Source organism: Lipomyces chichibuensis (genome assembly GCF_038497645.1).
Source record: "Lipomyces chichibuensis strain CBS 12929 unplaced genomic scaffold V1513scaffold_22, whole genome shotgun sequence".
NCBI lineage: Eukaryota > Fungi > Ascomycota > Lipomycetes > Lipomycetales > Lipomycetaceae > Lipomyces > Lipomyces chichibuensis.
The window spans coordinates 2270-23290 of NW_027117474.1; the positions used below are offsets into that span (position 1 = coordinate 2270).

General features: G+C 47.0%; 7 protein-coding genes across 7 annotated transcripts; 5 read left to right on the forward strand and 2 right to left on the reverse strand.

The window, feature by feature from the left end:
- Positions 1 to 698: 698 nt before the first annotated feature.
- Positions 699 to 2936, forward strand: V1513DRAFT_425935 (ferric reductase like transmembrane component-domain-containing protein; the record flags this gene model as incomplete). Its single annotated transcript, XM_066896142.1, has 5 exons — positions 699 to 1141; positions 1195 to 1654; positions 1706 to 1822; positions 1870 to 2490; positions 2541 to 2936. 5 exons carry the CDS (start codon positions 699 to 701, stop codon positions 2934 to 2936), a joined length of 2037 nt encoding a protein of 678 aa, XP_066752794.1.
- A 1792-nt stretch (positions 2937 to 4728) lies between these two features.
- V1513DRAFT_459160 (OPT oligopeptide transporter protein-domain-containing protein) lies at positions 4729 to 7548 on the forward strand (the record flags this gene model as incomplete). The annotated part of the gene is made up of 9 exons (XM_066899737.1): positions 4729 to 5442; positions 5478 to 5612; positions 5641 to 5762; positions 5784 to 6132; positions 6163 to 6249; positions 6271 to 6503; positions 6528 to 6740; positions 6818 to 7290; positions 7406 to 7548. The coding sequence occupies 9 exons, from the start codon at positions 4729 to 4731 to the stop codon at positions 7546 to 7548; spliced, it is 2469 nt and encodes an 822-aa protein (XP_066752795.1).
- A 1556-nt stretch (positions 7549 to 9104) lies between these two features.
- On the forward strand, positions 9105 to 10198 carry V1513DRAFT_124630 (uncharacterized protein). The gene has a single exon (XM_066894154.1). The coding sequence runs from the start codon at positions 9404 to 9406 to the stop codon at positions 9959 to 9961; it is 558 nt and encodes a 185-aa protein (XP_066752796.1). The 5' UTR covers positions 9105 to 9403; the 3' UTR covers positions 9962 to 10198.
- A 211-nt stretch (positions 10199 to 10409) lies between these two features.
- V1513DRAFT_124639 (uncharacterized protein) lies at positions 10410 to 11519 on the reverse strand. The gene is made up of 2 exons (XM_066894156.1): positions 10952 to 11519; positions 10410 to 10825 (listed from the first exon to the last, which is right to left on the reverse strand). The coding sequence occupies exons 1-2, from the start codon at positions 11356 to 11358 to the stop codon at positions 10450 to 10452; spliced, it is 783 nt and encodes a 260-aa protein (XP_066752797.1). The 5' UTR covers positions 11359 to 11519; the 3' UTR covers positions 10410 to 10449.
- A 783-nt stretch (positions 11520 to 12302) lies between these two features.
- On the reverse strand, positions 12303 to 13877 carry V1513DRAFT_124637 (uncharacterized protein). The gene is made up of 3 exons (XM_066894155.1): positions 13579 to 13877; positions 13357 to 13519; positions 12303 to 13302 (listed from the first exon to the last, which is right to left on the reverse strand). Exons 1-3 carry the CDS (start codon positions 13807 to 13809, stop codon positions 12641 to 12643), a joined length of 1056 nt encoding a protein of 351 aa, XP_066752798.1. The 5' UTR covers positions 13810 to 13877; the 3' UTR covers positions 12303 to 12640.
- A 3182-nt stretch (positions 13878 to 17059) lies between these two features.
- On the forward strand, positions 17060 to 18571 carry V1513DRAFT_401520 (uncharacterized protein). Its single transcript, XM_066895507.1, has 2 exons — positions 17060 to 17768; positions 17833 to 18571. The coding sequence occupies exons 1-2, from the start codon at positions 17319 to 17321 to the stop codon at positions 18505 to 18507; spliced, it is 1125 nt and encodes a 374-aa protein (XP_066752799.1). The 5' UTR covers positions 17060 to 17318; the 3' UTR covers positions 18508 to 18571.
- Positions 18572 to 19072: 501 nt separating this feature from the next.
- On the forward strand, positions 19073 to 20905 carry V1513DRAFT_447042 (uncharacterized protein). The gene has a single exon (XM_066898353.1). It carries the CDS (start codon positions 19303 to 19305, stop codon positions 20833 to 20835), a length of 1533 nt encoding a protein of 510 aa, XP_066752800.1. The 5' UTR covers positions 19073 to 19302; the 3' UTR covers positions 20836 to 20905.
- The last annotated feature ends 116 nt before the right edge of the window (positions 20906 to 21021 follow it).

A 21021-nucleotide genomic window follows, 5' to 3' on the forward strand; every position in this document is an offset into this window, starting at 1 on the left:
AAAATCCATGGAGGTTACAAGAGTTTTCGTCGACAATGTCGACACCTTCCTGTCTCGCATCCCGTCCGTCATCGCTCAACAGATTTTATTCGTCTTGTGTGCAGGCACAAGCCGTGCATGTCGAAGATGGACAAATGTTAAGGCCACAATGGAGGTACAGCGCGAACAAATGAGGGTAATGAGGTGCCCCGAATTGCGGAATTGCAGGTCCTACTGCCAAATTAAATTTCAGGCAGTTTCCGAACCTTTCCGATTGTGGCTCTCGCACTCCACACAGTTCCGTGAACCATTCCATGCCACTTTTACACCAAATGGTTGCAACTGAGTTATACATGAGCATCCACAAGTAATTAAATTAGTTGTGCGGGTGTTTGAGATGAACGAGAAACATGCGGCGGTGGTGAACGTTACAATGGGGGCTTGTGCGGTGGCGTCCAAGGAACAGGCGATCACAAACGCGAAAACAAACCTCCAAGAAGTCCGGGGCGTTTATCCCATCCAGAACTGAAGACACACACAATTTAACTATTGTAACTAGACCATAAGTTTTTGGTATTCCACAGAGCTTTATTCAGTGCCATGTGTCCTTTGAACTTCGATAAGCGTGGAACGCGGCGCATCTGGCAAGGTACTAATATCAGCCGGGGCGACCCTACGTTCTCAGAATGTGTGGTGATTGATTTCTCAAGGCACGCAGGATGCAGTCACTGGCTATCATTGGCATTTTTCTCATGGTTGTCATATGCCATTCCCAGTTCTCCACAGCTGAAACGTCTTGCAATAGCGCATGCCAGAATTTCCTAGAGACCTTCACGACCGAATGCGAAGTGGATGATTTTGCGTGTATGTGCACGGATGACATATACTTCCAGGCGTTGACCATGTGTGCCAATTCCTGCAACCACCGGGACGGGATGGAGTCGATTTGGAAGTATCTCTCAAAAAAGTGCATGATTAAGGGGTCAAGATCGTGGAGTAACAACGACTTGGAGGAGCAGTTGGAGGACTATGTGGATCAGAAGGTTGTTAGCAAGAAAGAGTCGACGGTCACGGATGTGTTTGTCGTCGCAGAAGATTTGGCGCTGGGTGTGAGAGCGCGAAGCTTAAAGAGCCCAAATGAGTTGCACAGTGAATACTACGTGTATGCAATTGCAATCATGCCTTCAGATTTCTACAGAACTGACAGTATAGCAGTAACATCCTCACCATATATTGGATCATCCCAATCATCATCTCCTTCATCTGTCTCACCGCGCTCAGACTGTATCCCGGGAACGGCAGCAAACCAGGCCGTCTCGTCACCTTCTTCAGAAAACGCATAATGCTTCCAGCGACATTCAGCCGAAAACATGTTAGTCCCATAAGGTTCTTTGGCGTGTCGTGGATGATTATGCCGCTAAGGTGGCAAACGCTGCTCATCGTGGGGTTTGTCCTGCTCAACTTCGTCTTGATCTTTGTCCACCGCAATATTATCCCCGAAAGCCACGAAGCATGGACTATCCAGGTCGTGCGGTTTTATGCGAACCGGTCAGGGATTATGGCGACAACTATGATTCCATTATTGTTTCTGTTTGGCGGGCGTAATAATATCATGATAGCTGTTACTGGGTGGTCGCACGAAACGTTCAACATGTTCCACAGGTGGATTGGAAGGGTGGGGTGGATACCTCGAGAGCGTAAGAGTTATACTAACGGTATGCAACAGATGATGTTTTTCCAGTCTCTAGTTCACGGCGTGGGGTTCACGTCATACTACATTATGGACGGCGGGTATGAGATATACTACTATAATATGTACCAACCAAACTTGTGGGGCATAATAGTACGTCACGGCTTTCATTATCCAAATTCACGTACTAAGAGCAACAGATTCTCATTCTCGCGGGCGCGATCATGCTTCAAGCAGCTTATCCTTTCCGCCACTATTGGTACGAAACCTTTCTCGTTGGTCACGTCGTTTTAGTAGCAGTTTTTCTCCCCGGCCTACATAGCCACCTTGCCAATCATGGCTACCACAATTACACATACGCTGCCCTAGCCATCTGGATGTTCGACCGGTTCCTCCGCATCGTCCGCGTGATCTTCGCAGGCACGACTACCCAGGCGGAAATAAATGCGCACGGTGACGCCACGCACCTCATCATAAAGCCGAACATTCACTTCAAAGCACAGCCCGGACAGTACGCTTTCTTGTACGTAATGCGCCACAAATTCTGGGAATCACATCCGTTTAGTATCATGGACACCAAAGCCGATGGGTCGTACATCTTCGTCGCAAAGGCACAGGCAGGTATGACTCGGAGACTACTGGAGAGTGCGGCTCATGTACATGGCAATGATAAGATTCGCGTGTGGGTTGAAGGCCCTTACGGTAAGACCTATCCTCTCGCACGGTATGAGACCGTGTTGCTCATTGCCGGTGGGATCGGGGTCACAGCTGTGATGTCTTATGCGCTAGACTTGAAGCGACGGGCGAGGAGCGGACAGCATGTACTTTTTACTGGACGGTACGAAACGTGGAATCGTTAAGTTGGGTGAAGGAGCAGCTGGACGAGGTATCACAGGATGGGTTTGTTGATATTAGAATTTTCATCACAGCCGAGTGGTCGACAAATTCGTCGACTTCGGACGTGAGCAATGAGAAGAGTTTGGGGAACACTGACTCCGATAGCTGTGACAGCGACGAACACTCAAATATATCGGGCAAACATGTGTCCATCTGCTCAGTGCCTCAAATCGTTGCCATGAATTATGGTCAACGTCCAGACATGAGGAAGGTCATCCAAGAAACTATCAAGCAAGCCCATGGAAGTGTCGCGGTCATGTCGTGCGGTCCAGGGTCGCTCGTGGATACGTGCAGGAGTGCTGTGGCTGATAACGTGGACAAGGGGACGGGAAGAGTTGACTATTTCGAAGACGCTTTTTCGTGTGTTTAAGAACTACGTAATCGTATATCGTTAACACTAGACTTGTGATCAATATATTCATCAGAACCCTAAACCCTCGTGGCTTGATTTTGAATTCGGTGATGCCTTTTGTCCTTGGGATGCTAGCGCCCAGTTTTCGGTTGTGCAGTAGCCGGCAATGCCGACGGCACACGGGAGTCGGACACACCTTGAGCTGGAACTCTGAATGCATAAGTAGTCCAACCCGGGACGGCACAGTGGAATGAATTAAATTGGAGGTTGAATTTCGTATTTACCGTGGCCCAACGGGTTCATCGTAATATGTAGGCATTAAATGTTATACTATACTTCCTCTCTATCTTCTTTCATCTTCTAACGTCCCTTATTATTAATACTTTCAACAATTCATTGATTGGGAAGTTAGAGTTACCCAAGAAGGCTCGGAGAGGATTTTGAGTGCAACATTTTTATGCGGATCCCTTGAACCATATGGAACGGCCGATCCCGAGCCTAGAAGCCCACCAGCTTTATCGCTCGTATGCGAGATAATAAATTTGTCCGTGTGCGCTCAATGCGAAGCTGAACCGAGTAAAACGTGAGTTACGCTGATTACGGTGGCGTTGATTGGGATGTCCCCTACCATTTCGAGTTTGGAATAGCAGAGCGAACAGAATTGCCGTTCTGATCTTGCTGATTCTTAATTCCAAATGAGTTTCCGTCGCGTAATAGGTCCGAGCCCACAGAATTCAATTGTGGTTTTGCATTCCAAGACTGTATCGACCAGTAAAATGGGAATTTGTCTCAAGGGAAAACTAGACTGCATGCAGTTTAATCGCTCATATGCAGCATATCGACTTTGGCGCTTAGGCTCCAGCGTCATCGGCAACCGTCGTTTACACCGTTTACATGTAAGTCCCGATAATCGGCATTAGGTCTCAGCCCTTTTCCGAGATATCAGCGCCAGTCGTGGAAGCCGTTGTTCCACTACGCTTCGCCAAGCCGATTACTCTGTAAGCTGACATTGTAAAAAATTGGACTAAACTTAAAAATTTTTTCAATAAACCGATAAGCTCGCTAAAGTACTCTTAACATTGCATCGGCTAACGGGTTTTTAATAAAACCGATTGCTTAAACCTTATTTTGTGTTGGGCGGATTAGATGATCCAAGCTTCTTCTGTGTAAGCTCAAAAGTCGATGCTTATCAGCTTGCCTGCCACCTACCGTCATCAAGAGGCACAGGCGATTGAAGCAAAGGCCAACAACTAACTACCCGGGTCCAACTGCACAGACCTAGCGACGCGGGCTTGCTGCTTCATATCTGTACAATCACAGATACTTTAGAATCGGGAGGTATGCTACTCACCTGGTAGAAACCTAAAGTTCAATACGTCAAAAAAAGTAATGTAACCAGTCTATCCATATAATTGTGACAGTGCATGAATTATTGGTCGGTATCTAACTCGGAAATTAGATTTGCGCCATTACGAGAAGGAGCGTGAGATATATGTCGGGTACATCAACGTTGCTTTACAGCTATCCACTCCAAAGATAAGATTACGATGAATCAAGTGAAGGTACTCGGGTTTAGTCTGTCATTCAGCCGGTTTTGACTGTCTAAATTAAATTTGCGCTGCTTTCCTTATCTTGCACTGGCCTATCAGAATATATTGAAGATGCTGCCTGCCTTGCACATAACGGTCACTCTCACCATCACCGCAAAGCAACGGGTGTTGACTCTTGGCATTTTCTCTAGACGTTTAACTGAGGTAAGCCAGGGTAATGCCATATGACATAAACGACGGCTAATTTTGAGGCAGAAAGTATGGCGAATGAGAAGGAAGGCATTGTGGTGGATGTCGACAATCCGGACGCGTCGAACGAATTTTCCAAGGAAACCGGTGAAGTAATCGTCGTTCAAGAACTCGATATTCCTAATATCAGAGAGAAGGCTATCGATCGACTCAAGCATGGAATGAACAAAGACATGGACGATCTCCTAGATATCGGTCCCCAAACGAATTACCTATTCGATATGATGTCCTCGCTGTCGATACAGGAGGCGATGGAAGTTCTTCGCGAAGCTGTTGAATACCATGAAGATGACTCAAACTTTCCGGCTCACACCCTTGAAAAGATGCATCTGCTATTAGAGGGTGAGGAAGCCTACGGGACGGATCACGAATCATATGTTCTGGACATGTTGTTGGAAGCCACCTTGCTGAAGTTTCATTCACCTTATCCAGAAGTTCGAGCTGTTTGTGATCCCATGGACGATGTAAATCTTCCCGTCGAGACAATTAGAGCCTATTTTCTTGGTATTATCTGGGTCCCCATCGGATCATTTATCAACCAACTGTTCTCGTTCCGACAGCCTTCTCTTACTCTCCAAGCGACTGCAATCCAAATCTTACTCTATCCATGTGGAAAATTTTTGGAAAAAGTTCTACCCAACAAAGAATTTACTTTTTTTGGAAAGCGATATTCATTGAATCCTGGTCCCTGGAATAATAAAGAGCAAATGCTTGCTACTCTCATGGTCAACGTTGGATCTCAGGGGTCGAATTTCATGAGTTATGGAAACTAGGGATGCTCTTTAATCAGAAATGGGTCTCGTTCGGGTTTATGTTTCTAATGAACTTTTCCACCCAGTTCTTTGGATTCGGTCTCGCAGGTTTGTTGAGAAGATGGGTCGTCTACCCTCCAAAGGTATGTCCATCACTGTCCGTATCCTGAGCAACTCATTAACAAATCAAACGCAATTTGGCCTTCGCTGCTTCCTACTCTTATGCTTAACCGTACTCTTTTGTTACCAGAAAGCAAGCGAAGCATTCATGGATGGACAATAACGAAATACAAGTTTTTCTTCATTTGCTTAAGCGCCATGTTGATTTACTACTGGTTCCCGGGATTTATCTTTACAGCCATCAGTACTTTTAACTGGCCGACATGGATCGCGCCTCAGAATAAAGTTCTTGCTATTATTACTGGTTCAGGTTTGGGACTTGGATTTAACCCGTGGACGACCTTCGATTGGGGTGTTATCAATTTTTCTACTCCTCTTGCTGTACCTTGGTTCTCAACGGCTAATCAATATTTTGGTATGCTTGTTGGAGGCCTTATTATGATTGCTCTCTACTGGAAGAATTATAAGTGGATGGGATATCTTCCAATAAATTCTACTGGCACGTTCAACAACAAAGGCACTACGTTCAATGCGTCGGCGGTTGTTAATGACAACTTAACACTGAACTTGGAGAAATACAAAAGTTACTCACCGCCTTTTATTTCACTTGGGTATTTATTTACCTATGGATCGGAGTTCGTTATGTTCACGTTGTCATTCGTATATATCTGTCTGTCTGAGTGGCCTCAGATTAAGGACGCGGTGCGGGGATTTTGGACGAATATTCGGTATCGAAAGCGGTCTAATTTTGAGAACAATCACGACGCTATTTCCAAGCTGATGTCAAGGTACCCTGAGGTACCTGATTGGTGGTATCTCTGCCTTATGATTCTTTCCCTAGTTTTCGGCATTATTGCTTGTCAAGCGTTTCCTACGAACACGCCTGCTTGGTCTATTATTATTATCATACTTGTGTGCATCGGCCTTATGATTCCAAGTGCCATTATTTATTCAGTTACTGGATTTCAACTTGGATTCAACGACATTGGCATTGTTATTGCCGGGTATATGGTGCCAGAGCACGCCATTGCAAATATGATGTGCCGCGTTTATGGATGGAACGTTGATGCGCAGGCAGAGTCTTTCATTGGCGATCAGAAACTGGGTCATTATGCAAAGATTCCTCCGAGAGCATTGCTTAGATGTCAGTTGTTGGCGACGATTATTCAGACTTTCGTGACGATTGGAGCCCTAGAAGTGCTCCTTAACTCATTCCCGGATCTTGCAGTTACAGCCAATCGAACAAATTTTTCTGTCCATTCCCTCATTCCTTGTATACGGCGACTTTAGTTTGGGGTGTTGTTGGTCCTTCGAGAGTATTTAACACACTTTATCCAATGTTAAAGTGGGCATTCCTTATCGGAGTACTTGCTGGGGCACCCTGTTACTATATCAGACGATACTTCTTGAAGTATTTGAAAAACTTTAGCCCAATTCTATTTCTTGCGGGCATGAGCAGATTCCAATCCGGATACAATTTGTCATACTACACTCCTGGACTTCAATTCTCGTTTGTTTTCATGTACTACATCAGACGGAGGTATCTAGCGTGGTGGACAAAGTACAATTACGTTCTTACTTCAGCTCTGGGTGCCGGTGTTGCGTTTGGCGCTATTCTTGTTTTTGTGTCGCTTCAAGTCACTTCCGTGAATTTGAACTGGTGGGGAACGTTAGTTTCGAGTGCGGGAGTTGATGGTACAGGTACCGCCACCTTGTTGAAGTGCCAGACGGCCAATATTTGGGCCCAGCTCTTGGGAATAGAGACTTGACATGACCTTTTTTTTGGCTATTTTTATTATTGAAGTACTCTATATAGAACGTGAGGATCACGACGCTGAAGCACAGGCGACTGAGAACCTAGTTGGTATGCAAAAGCATAAGCTATGGAGCCCATATATATCAGCCATTACAGTCCGAATTTGCAGTTATGCAACCCTGACCACATTGGGTGAGCTGTGAACGACGTTGTACAATCATTTGAGGATTGCCACAAGTCTGGGAGCAATCTAGTGCTGACCCGATACATGTCAAATCTGTATCAGGGGAAGGGAAGCGGGAAGGACAATTACAGCCATTCACATCCATATTTGTAATATCGTCCGAGGTGCAGGGAGCGCGCGCGATGTTTCTAGCCAGAACAAGTGCCAGGACCGCGACAGTAGATCTTTGCGGTGATAGTAGCATATACTCCGATATCCTTGTATTGGTATTATCAAAACGCTGTTGTAAGGCAAGACCACGAAATCATGAGCGAAGAGCTAAGAGTTAGAATAATATTATCCGACCAGCGGATGGCTCCGGTCTTATTATGTCCGCCAAGCTGGAAATTTGCCATCGTTATATACATAAACGAGTATCTGCACGCTCATATAATAGAATACAAACGAGAGAATCACGGACCGTCCCGTATACGCAAGCCGGCCCTTCATATCGATCACAAGCTCTAAGAGCTTGCCTGCATAATCCCCGCCCCTTCTCGGATTCATGCAGCCGTTGACGGGAGCGCCGGACGAAGGCCTGGCGGCCACGGCGTGCGATAACGAAGCAAGCGTTGGCTCGTGCGATTGCATGGGGCTGCGGCGATGCCACTGTACGCATGGGCCGTGAAATCAAATATGTGTCAACCCGTACCCGAAGCGGCATGCGCCACCGAGAGCCACAACGTCCCTAACCCGTTAAAATTGACAATTACTTTCGCGTCGGAGACTTATGCTGGGTGTATGCTATTCGGCTGGGTCCTTGGACAAGGGCTGGCATATAAGTTAAACAAGAATAAACTGAGAAGCTAGATAAGAAGAACGCAATATCCTTTTTTGCTTGCCTAGCAAACATGAGTCTCACAGGCCCGACAGCGGAAGACATAGTAATGAGCCGCACGGACTGAGGCAAAATTTCTGGTTTCTGAGAAGTAGCGAAGGCCGGACATTTTTAATATTGCGAACTTCGCGAAGAAACTTATACCAGTCGAATTGGTTGAATTTTAATAAATTTTTCATATTTTTAGCTTCGAGATTTGGTGCTGATTTTTAGGAGAGGTCAAGGCAAATACAAAAGCTGGCACGGGAGCATTTCGGAACGGAAGTTGCACCGCCACCACAATTTGAGCGCGGAAGAAAGTTACTAGATTTGGAAGTTGCGGGCAACGATGGAATGTAGCAGCAGTCAAGTGACATGGAAGCATGAGAAAACAATGAGTAGAATGAAATGGACTAGATTGATAAATGAGGCTGACGGTCTGGTTGAATATGAATAACCAGTCTCGAGGACATTTCGGCTTATTGATTCTGGAGAACGCATCTCAAATGAGAAGCGTTTCAGGCTCATAAATCCGTCACATCACCCGCACTCTCATCACTCATGACAGGTGTGATGAACCACATTTGTCTAGTAACGACGTCGTTACTTATGGAGGGGAACTCATGACATTCGTAGATCGGCATTATGACGTAGCTATGTGATATGAAAGTAAAGGATATATTATATACACCGACGTGATATGTAAGTGAAGGATGATCATGTACTCCAACAACACCATGTTATGTTTGCTTTGAGATATCATAAAACCGCCAGAGAGCCCTGAGCTGTCATATATATCACCGCCAGCTCTGAGTCCTTAAAGCTGCCAAGACTAACTCTTTGTATTTACACTTTCTCATTCTTCCGAGCTCCCAGAGCTTGCAGATCAGACCGGAGGTGTCCTTGATCAGTCCTGGTAGCTTATTGAGTGCTGGCTAGCGGGCTAGCGTGGTCGTAGTCATCAAGGATCAGTGAGCATTACCTTGCAACTTGGCAGTCGGCGCTAGACCTGCCCGGAATGAAGCACAGCGTGACATCCTCGTCCTTTGCCCCCAACGGAGTCCGAATCACGCCCCTTCTGCTGGCGGCTTTGGGTATCAGTGTCGCCATCGCCGGATGCTCTGCGGATTCCAGCACTACGGCACAGACCGCGGCAGCCGCACCCACAAGCCCGTTTCTTGCTGAAGTTGCTGAGCAGATCGGCCTGCCGGCGTCGACTTGGACGGCGTTTGGTACCCACACAGCCATGGGATATACGACAGCGGCGGCTGAGAACACTAGCATCGAGGGTATGAAGGCTGACTGCGACAATATCAACCTCAACCGGAAGCTGGCTGCCGACTTCCGGAGTGATGTGTTTGGTCCCGGTGTGAAGGGGTTCTTCTACAAGTGCCAGAGCGTCCTCCCAGACACCAACATGTACTGGTTCACCATCAGCTCTGCAGACGAAGCCCAGATCGACACGCTCTGCAATCCGACTACCAACTACCCCATCATCTATGACGAACAGCACGACACCTACTGGATAGACGAGCCGTTCACATGCACCAGCCGTGCTAATCCCGCATACAGCTAAGTGAAACGTGAAAAAGGCGATGTCCTTTTATGGGTCGATCCCCCTTTCTAATTCTATGTAACCTCTATGCTGGACATTTGTAGTAATTTAACTGTAATGATCATGACTGGCTCAGGGAAAGGAAGCGGCCTCTAAAGAATCAATTATGTAGCACTTGAAAGTTTGTCATGGACATCGTGAATAAACAAACTCCCATTGAGAATAGCCACTTGAGCGTGATTCGCATCTTCGAAACGGTCTTTAGAAAGCCTCATGCCACCTCCAGACTGTTGACGTGGGGCTCAATTTCTCAACTTGAACTTGATTTAGAGATTATAATCAGTGTTGCTCATTCGTTCATCTGAACCCACCCAAACAAACTGCTGCCGTGGTTTGAACTTCAAAATACATTAGCGAATATGACATTTGCTAGTAATAAACTACAAGTAACGTTATAACCCACAACCTGATGAAATATAACTTCTGCAGTTTAAAATGTGCATTGCCTATCATTTCTTAGCATGCTTTTCTTGTGAAGCATCCCAAACGCCGACCTTCTTCCCCACCCACTCATCACCTCCTTTTTCTAGGTCACTAGCGATGAGCTCCGCATTGTCTTCAAGTTTAGTTGTATACTGGCCAGCGTTCAACCCCAGGACTATGAACGGACCCAGAAGTGGGATTTTCCTTACCCAGACGTTTTTCCAGTGCGGTGGTACTGTAGCAGACACAATCAAGTTCCCAGTTGGAGCTTGCATTGGGAGTTCTACTGTAGAGGATCTAGGTGTCATCACACTGGGACAGAGGATCGACCAGCGAATAGTTTCAGTAGAAATGGAATTGAGTAAAGCGAGGTTTGGAAGGTGTTCACGGTAAATTGGAAGACTAAAGATAATGATCAGTCCAAATCTGTTTCTGTCACGTAGACTGTTACACCCAAACGCCAAAATATATCCGCAATTCACAACCTACGGCATGGTACCAATGTTGGAAACATAAATAGAGACTTACTAATCACCGACGATCGATCTCGTCCCCGGCATATCCAGCAAACCCATTCCGCCCAAAAACCAAACTCTTAATGCTTTATTTCTCTCCATCCCAGACACCTTTGTAGCCTGTACAACGGCTTCAAAAATTCTTGGCAGCTCGCTCTTCTGCCACGGCATCAAAGCCGCTAAGCCCGCTGTATTGACGACCGCATCACAGTTGTTGTCAAGTATAGCTTTCTTAATCGAACCGGAGGATTTTGCATCGCCTTCGACAACTACTATCTGAGAGAGGAGGGTCGGGGGCAACAGCGAGGAAAGCTTCGAGGATGAGCGAACGAAGGCAACCACGCTGTGATTATGTAATAAAAGAGCCGGGATCAGGCGTATGCCAAGGTTGCCAGTGGCCCCAAGGAGGAGGACTTTCATGTTGTTGATCTTAGTTTGCGGTCAGTGGTAGTTAACATCGTGACTGAAGGCGACCTGTGCTCAGTATTTAAAGGTAGCAGGCATCGAATCTCAGTTTAGACCTAGACCTGAGTTCTCTCGCAAATTATGACGTATGCTACTGTCTTAGTCGGCAGATGAGTTGCACCGAAGCTACAGTAACCCTAACCCACGAACCCAAGGCGGTGAAATAATTATCCGGCTTGCCATGTAAGTTAAATATGTGCATCGTCTCCGCAGCAAGTTTGTGGAGTCGGCTACTGAATCTCACCGAGCGCCCCCACCAATCCCTGAACCCTCAGATTTACGGGCTATTGCTGACCTCCGCGCCGCCTCTCGTCTGGTTGTGAAATATCTCCACTTGGTTGACACGGTGTAACACAATCGCATTCGGACGGTCTTTGCGAGACTCTGAGAGCTTGGAAAAACAAATCACTCGCGTATCTGACTGGCGCTGGCTTGTCTGCCTCTCTCTGGTTACAAATATCTCCACCTGTCCCCAGAATGGATCCGGCAAGAGCCGGTTCCAGTGACCCGTTCTACAAGGCGGCAAGTGTGATAGGCTGAGATCCTCTTCAGATCTTGGCATTTTGTTCGTAAGGTTCAAAATCCTGAGTTTGGTGGCCGTTTAATACCCTTATTGTGACTTCACAGATAGCCTTTCCACGTAGCGCTTAAAGTACTTACCACCGTCTATCGGTCATTACGATCTGAACCGCCTTTGTTCGCATTCGCAATTCTATACGCAACCATTGTCATTTGAATGTATTGCCATGACTTGCTTGACATCCTCCGCTCAATAGAATCTTTAGGCAACTCAATTGAAGACACTAACTTACAGAAATAATTTCGTGCGTGTTGTCTACAGGACTAGGCATAGCGGTTTGTACACTGGCCGTCGTGCGGTACTTTTAGAAGTTCTAGGCAATCTTTTGTAAGGCATTGCAACGTAATGGAAATACCGCAAAGAAACGCTAGGCCCGCATCATTGCCGCCACAATCAGGTGGCCACCTTGTATCTGGTGCATATCATGCAGATCAGGACTCAGCCATTTACTATTCTTTATCACACAAGGCAGGACGGCGATCCACATTATATCGCACACTCTGGCCCTGCTTCCTTATAGTCGTCCTTTTCAGAACAGGATGCAGGCGATTAAACGAAGCACTCGTATTTCGCGCGTTTGTTTCAATATCATCTGAGTTATGCTTCGAAAATAATGCATTCAGATACACCACATGTTCGTTTGGAATATATACCTCATTAAAGTTCTCCGTCCTTGGCCTTGCTTGCCCGCCACTTGTAGTACTCTCCACCTGTCATGAGCGGATATTTCATTGGATTGTCCTGGGAGACGCACGTCGGAACGGGCTCAAGGGCCTTTTTACGGTCAAATCCATAGAAAAAAGGGATTGAATATCTTTCTTTGCCACTCTTGTTGATGACCCGATGCACAGTTGATACAAAAAAGTCATTTGTCTGCCGCATGAGACAGTCGGCAATGTTGATCACAAACGAGCCCGGTATAGGTTTGGCTTTGATCCAGTATCCAGATTTGCTAAGGACTTCCAGTCCGCCAGAGCAATCCTGGTTAACCATAGTGAAGCACTCGAAATCCGTATGCGCTCCAATACCATTCTGGTCATCTACGGAGTGTTCCTGCTGCGGGTAGTGAAGAATTCGCATGCCTGCCTCCGGTTGTTTTATGTAATCGGCAAAGAAGTCTTCAGGCAAGTGCAGCGCCAAAGCGAAAATGCCTGTCATTTTGCGCGCAAATTGGAGGATGCGTGTATGGTAAGCGTAGAGTCCATCTTTAAATCCCGGTAATTCACTTTCCGGCAAAAATATACTCGTTGATGGTTCGTCTGTAATCGCCTCTGGGTCATACTTTGCATCGTAGGCAATATTGAAAGCCTCACTGAGGTCTGCAGAAGATGTTAGGTCTCCTCACATAGTTTTGAACAAAATCAAATACTGGCCCTTGTGCTTTCTGTTATTGCCGCTGTATTGTTGCATGGCGTGGTACCCGACGAACTCACCAGGCACACGAGCAGTGTCTACTTCCAATTTCTTCTCAATCGGCATGGCAAAGAACCGTTTAGCTTGTTCGAATGCACCATCCGCGAATTTTGGATCGATTCCCTAAAGTACCACGTTGGTCAGACAAAGGATAACTGCGCGGCAACCAATGGAGAGCCAACATGATTAATAGCATAAAAGAATCCAATTCTGTGAGACGCCTCGCGGACTTTCTCAGCCACCGCTTTTCTATCTTCGATGTTTTCGCTGTAGATGCCGGAGACGTCGATTACTGGGATTTCGTCGGCTTCAATCGAAATATTGGATTTGACGTTGAGTACCTGACCATTTGGAAGCCTTATTTTCCCAGCACTTGCATTACCCTGGTCTAGTTCAGTTGTGGTTCGCGACATTGTCGGTTTGGGCACCAATTGCTATTAGATCTATCGGCCGATGTGGACCAGACCCCATGTAAAATGTGTCTAGATGTGACTCAATCCTTCCTTATCTTTGGGGGTTGGGGATAGGGTTACTAGTCGATAACGCCCCAAGGCGGTTATCTTAAGTGAAGACTTGAGGCGCTAGACCCAAAATGGCGGAAATTCACCACTATATATATTGTACGCAATATTCCACTCATCAGCAACTCATTTGGCCGAGATGCATGAGATGCTGAAACTACCAGCCTGCACGTCGTGGATGAATTCGTCGGCCTTCATTATTATCACTTCGACATCTGCAGCGTTCATAGAAAATTGGAAGAGCATTAACGTGCCACACCACCGAGTGAGCCACACCACCGAATGAGCCACTTTTCCACCCGCGTAGCATTCTATAGCTTTAACCACATTTTTCTTTACTACCACACATGGCAAATAAAAGCGACGAAGGTCAAATAATTCTAGCCCTTCAGGCTATGGAACAAAATTCTAAGCTAAGCATTTGGGAGGCTGCTCGGATATACTCCGTTAGTCGTGCAACCCTCACTCGACGACAACGCGGTCAACAGTCGCGACGCGACACTGTAGCCATTTCGCGAAAACTCACGGATCTGGAAGAATCTACTATTGTTCAGTATATTCTCGACCTAGATTCACGATCGTTTCCCCCCCGGATAAATTGGATTAGGCACTTTGATAAACATACCAAAGAAAAATCTAAGGGTATATATCGCCTCCTTATCCTCGATGGTCACGAGTGCCACCACTCAACTGATTTCGAGCTCTACTGCAAGGAGAACAAAATAATTACTCTTTGTATGCCATCTTATTCGTCCCATATTCTCCAACCCCTTGATGTGGGTTGCTTTGGGCCACTGAAGAAAGCGTACGGGCGGCAAATTGAGGACTTGATGCTTGCCCAGATTACGCATATCACGAAGACAGACTTTCTTCCGGCATTCTACTTCCGGCATTCTTTGCGGCTTTCCAGGCCACCATGAACGAAAAAACATCAGAGGAGGCTTCCGTGGTGCAGGGCTTGTTCCTTTTGATCCGGAGAGTGTGATATCTGGGTTGAATATAAGGCTGCGTACGCCAACACCTCCCGCAGTCACTCTGGAACAACCGGGCCCTTGGGTCCCGAAGACCCCGAATAACCCGATTGACGCGACTGCTCAAACCGAGTATGTCAAAAATCGAATCGCGAATCATCAGAATAGCTCGCCAACATCGATCTATGCAGCTATCGACCTGTTTGCAAAGGGGGCGAAAGGTATGATGCATCAGGTTGCATTATTGAGGTCAGAGGTTGACTCTCTCCGTGCGGCGAATGAGGTATTAAGCAAACGCCGAAGGGGTAGAAAAACCCGACTCCGTGAAGGAGGAAGCTTACTCTGCAAGAAGGACATCAACTACAGAGCCACAGGGACGAGGGGCGGCTGGGAGAGCAAGAAATACAGGAACATACAAGTCAGCAGAGGATGAGTGCGCCGAAGGAACGGCGATGTGGCACATGCGGCCAGCCAGGCCATAACTCGCGTACTTGTGAAATAGTGCTAAGAGAGTGTGAGGAAGAGGTTTCTGAGTAATGGAATTAATTTGATAGTGTTATGGTTAATTTTGCCAGTATTGTAGTCAGATAGTAGTGATCAAGTGGCTCATTCGGTGGTGTGGCTCACTCGGTGGTGGGGCACGTTACACCAACACCCACGAACTCACACTCAGCGACAATCTTCTTCAAGTCAATCTCTTCAATGACTTCAGGGAGATCTTGGCAGTTATTTACATCAGCTACAAGCCGTCAGTTCAAGGAGGATCTTATCAGGACCGAGATCCAAAGACGCAATCCTCAACACGGTGTAACCGAACGATTGGCCTAGCTTATTAAAAAGATAGCAAAAGAGTCCATTTATTGAACCTGTATCAGTACACACTACATTGTGTTTCAGCACTCCACTATTGAATGAAGGTCGTCCAAAGCTCCAGGTCAGTAGTCACTCAATCGCGTAACGAAGGTGTAGTGACTCTCCCGTGCAGTTCTCATTTAAGCCCAGCGACAAGCTTCCCATTTGGATTCTTGACTGCCCACAGAACACCTCTGGTGAGAAAGCATCTCATTTCAAACTACCAAGATTATCGCGAAATGAAAACTCTAGACTGGATACATTCGGATATGGATAGGTAACCCAAGCGCTAACTTCCTTGCCCGCATTAACGATGCCACTCGCCACACTACTGTGACTAAAACTCCAAACCAGTCGGTCTTCTTCTTAAAGTCAAGTAAGGAGCTCTGCATAGTTGCCTCTGCTGATCATGATGCCGATTGAGCGTACTACCGCCTACACCTAACTTCATTTTGTGACATTCAACTTGACACTGAAAGTCTGCAGTGCTCTATTTGGGTGGACCAGATCCGGCATTGCAAGTGAGATGCAGGCTGGCAGGACTCTCACAGTGGCGTACACTCGAATGCCCGTTAGTTATCCTTTTTTGAGGTAATTTAAATTGGACCCTTTGAGGTGGCAAAGTCAGAGTGAGAGAGACAACGACTATTTCGAACCACCACTCTCAAGAATTATCCATTTACGTCCACCATGCCTCTTAAGCACGGCACTCGCGGGAATAAATATTGTGTAATCACAGTCTGAGTCTAAGAGATCTGAGAATATTTCACAACGTGCAAGGTTCTAGAAGTTGCGATGAGTTGGCGGACGCAGAATCACATATTGTTATGAAGAGAGGGTTAGTATTGATCTCAGTCGTAAGCACGTAGCTCTAGCTTCATATTAGACTACATCACAGGTGATTCTCGAGGGCGAAAGAGCACGGACATCAAGAAAAGCTTGATTCTACACAGAACTCACTATAGGTGCGGCGCCTAGTCTGTACTAATGAGTTCGGATCATCGATACTAAAATGCCACAAATATTTATTCTCTGTGTAGCTGCTTATCTTTAAACTTTCTACTGATATTACAAGCACTACCGTTGACATATATTATCGGAGAGCCCTAGCCTTTTCAAATAGAATTCTGCAACCTTAGTGATTTAATTTGAAACGGTTTAAATTTTGTGGTGGTATTTACGTAGCTGAGGGCGAAGTCTTCTCGACCACTTGAAATTGACATAGCTGACTGAATTTACCAAGGGACTGAGGAGTGGGGAATACCAGTTAACGAGTGCACTGAGGTTGATTTTGTGTCATGGCTATCTTTGGACACATCTCCCAATCCACAATAGGGAAAGGGTTGATATTTAAAATGCCAATTGTGTTTGAAGCCAGTCGTTTCCTTGTTTTGACTGACACCTATTTGAGTTTGGATATATTTGTGTTCTTTTCTTTGTTAATTCTACTGTGGCCTTGTCTGGGGTTCAAATTATCACTGAACGGCCCTCAAGAAATACGACGTCGTTATCGCCCCAGACTTGCCGCTTCGCTTCTCCCCCTGCTTGTCGTTCTCTAGCTCCAAACGAAGCGACATCATGAATCCTACTCTAGTGTTTGCCAAATCCGGGCTTAGGAAGCCCCTGCTGCTCGCACTCATTGCTGGTTTCGCCATAGTCTTCACCGTCGCGAGCTACGCCTGGATGCGCTCCGGCCACCACAACTTGGTGCCATCTATTATCTCCACGAAATCGAAATCAACTCTTGCGTCTACGGCATGGAACGAAACTCTCGGCTTCAGCAAGGTGCTCTATATCAGCATGCCTTACCGTACTGACCGTCAGGACGCTATGAACCTTTTGGCGTCCATGAGTGACATCAAGATAAAGCTCATCGAGGGCGTTGATGGTGACAGCATCAACGCGAAAGCGGTACCCGACAAAGCGGATCTCAAGCCTTCGGTGCTGGGTTGCTGGCGTGCACATGCAGACGCCTGGCGCGACGTGATTGACAATAATTTCGAAACCGCGCTAATCCTTGAGGATGATGTATGTTGGTTTGTGATGGGTAGATTTTAAGCGAGCGAGAATACGCTAACGGCAGTCTTTACAGATCGACTGGGACGAGAACATTCACCAGATATTCCACGATCTGAGCCTTCAGATGCAAAACAACAAGCTCCGATTAGTCAAGCCTACGGACCACGAACGGGCAAGCGCTCCGTACGGGCTCGACTGGGACGTCCTCTTCCTGGGACAATGTCTGGACCAGGCACACCCAGATCATCGCGACCTCGTCCAGATCTACGATGACCCGAACGTGCCTTCGCGGAAAGATACTCAAAAAGTGTTTCTCGATGAAATGGAGAGCCTTGGCGTCACAGGCGACGACGTTGGCAAGAAGCGATTGCTCTCACCCGCGTATGGGCCAGCCTGCACAATGGGCTACGCAATCACCCGTATTGGTGCGCAACGGCTCCTGCTTAATCTCTCTTACTTGGGTCTACGCGGTCCGGTCGACAATGACATGGCATGGACGCTTCAGGACGGCAAGATACGCGGGTATACGGTGACACCGCCGCTGTTTGCTGCATGGCGGGTAGGCGGACAGAAGGACAGCGATAATTATACGCCGGATCCGAACGAAGCAATGGCAAAAAACGGGAATAGGGCCGGATTGAGCCAGAATTTGAAGAGCAGTGCTAGGCTCGCGATGGTCGGGCAGTTGGCGATGGATAATTGGGGCGATTACGCCAGAGAGGGATTAGAAGCTAAGGCTAATACTTGATCTGTAAAAATTTAGGTAATTGTTGGTATATTAGTGGCTTCGGGCTCGTAAATCTAATTTCTGGTCTTTTGCAATCCCTTCAATCCACATTCGCTCCCTTTAATCATCAATTTTTGTCCTTGCTTAAAGACATCATTTTTGATCATAAGCAATCCTGTTTCTCCTTCGCCAATACAGATCCTAAACCGCTGATCTAGAATTTCCGAATAAGGCAGGCTCAAAGTTACCTTAATGGTCTTTACGCCGTTGAAAACTCTGCACCCTCCGTGCATACAATGAGTCTTGTCGATCACTGCCTGCCTCAGACGACTAGCACGTGCAAATCCGAGTAACTGTGGCCGCGTTATTAATCGTCCGCCGTCTTGTGAACAGTATAGCAAAGTATCAAAATATCACTTCAATTATGACTAATTTATTTGCTAGTTTGCAGGACAATCAATATTTAATCGGTGTCTATATCGCAAAGTGGCCGACCTGCAGACGATGCGGCTGAGCTGGCTCGTGCGATCTGCGCGTTTCTTGTCACCTCGGAGTTGTATTGGTGGCTCGTGCGACGTGGTCAACGGATTGACCTATTCTTGTCCTGGCTAACTTGGTCACTGAATGCATTACATGTAAGTGGCAGCTCTTCCGCATAAGAATCTGACATATACAGCTCTCACTCTCCTCTATCATACTCTGTTCTGCTCTAGTCTGATCCGCTCCGCTCCGCTCCGCTCCGCTCCGCTCCACTCCACTCCACTCCACTCTGCTCTGCTCTGCTCCACTCTGATGGGCTGATGACCGCCGACCCCAATGGCGGGAAACGCTGTCTCTCTGACGAATTACAGGCGCCTGTACAGTCTGGTCGTAGCCGTAGCCGCCATCATCATCGTCATCTTAGCAGCATCCACTCTGGCGAGAGCTCGAGGCGTTGAAACCGTCGACTTCATCCAGCCGTTAGCACAACACATCAGGCCGATCCTCTCCGAGGACGACGGCTTTACTTCCGGAACCGACAATGACCCCGCTGACTTTGCTGCGCGATTAGCAGCGCATGATCGGCCGCTGGAATTACTGCGATACTGCAACCGGCCCTCGACGAGGCAGTTTGACAATGCAGCCAATTTTCTCGTGTCAATTAACGGGCCGGAAGGGACTGTCGCACGCATGCATTTCGGATTAGCCGCTTATTCACGGTATAACCCGAATTTATTACCCTACCCGGTTGGTTCGAAGCCCGCATATATCGGATTTGCGCGGCAGTCGCCAAACAATGTTGTCTTCCACCACGAAATAGTGTACTGCGACATGGATTGGAGCGAAACACGAGCAATTGGCCGCCGAATTCTTCAATGTGTCGAGCCAGCGAGTGCCCGGAGGCTATTACTCCCCGAAGCATCATCGCCGACTGGCTTGTGCCTGTCCCACAAGTTTCTTGAAATGGAACAAGGACATACAGATCCCCGTGTGTTTTTCTCACCATTGGGTGAGCCATTAATGGTTGTCGGCACGAATGGTAGGACAAACTGCATGGGACAATACGTAGTCGATCTACGCACCGTGATTCCGAGACTGAGCCAAAAGATGAACTTAACGAATATACCAGTGCGGTATTCGAATCTTACAGAATTACGACGAGACGACATGCGCGAGATCGAAAAGAATTGGCTTTTGCTGTATGACGAAAATAATGAGGAATATGTCCATCATGACATTACACCGCGGTACATCTCGAAGGGTGTGAACGGATCAAATATCCTTCCAGTACCCGCACAAGAACTCCCACAATGCATGAGATCTCCGCTCAGAGACTTCTCAAAAACGGAAGACGCGGTAAACGAGTACCACCAAGCCACCAATTCTCTCCGCGTGACAATGTGCGAATTTCCATGCGTGCCTACCATTCACAACACGGTGCTCGTGTCACTTATGCACATAAAGTACAAAAATGTTTACGAGTTGTTCTATAGACGCTATGCCATAATTATGAACGCGACGGCGCCTTTTGAGATTATCGGACGCACGAATAATCTGATGTTTGCCGGACTGGATGAGCAGACGATGCTCTACACTGTGTCCATGGTTTGGGATAAGTCATCTAACGCCCGGCCGGAGTGGAATGATGCCACAGGCAACTCAGTCATCCAAGCCAACGACTCTGAATATGCTGAGGATTCTTCCAGGACCAAGGACTATGGAAAGTCCTGGAACGAATTAGCGGACGGGTACTACCACCGGTGGATAGACGACACCGTGATGATCAACGTCGGCGTGAACGACTGTGACGCGGCCGTGCTGCATGTACCGATGCGCGATGTGTTAGATTGTATTGTTGTGTGCGAATAGTATTCTCTACTTTGGGAATTGATATCCGCATTTTCATTGAATGGAAATATATGAATGATAAGATCACGAGGATAGGAAGTTGGTATTATCTTTCCCCTGATGCGTCGTATAAGTCCCAGACTTGAAAAACTTTCGCCAGAGTAGACCCGACATGGCAGTTTCCGCCGATTTCTATCACGATGAGGT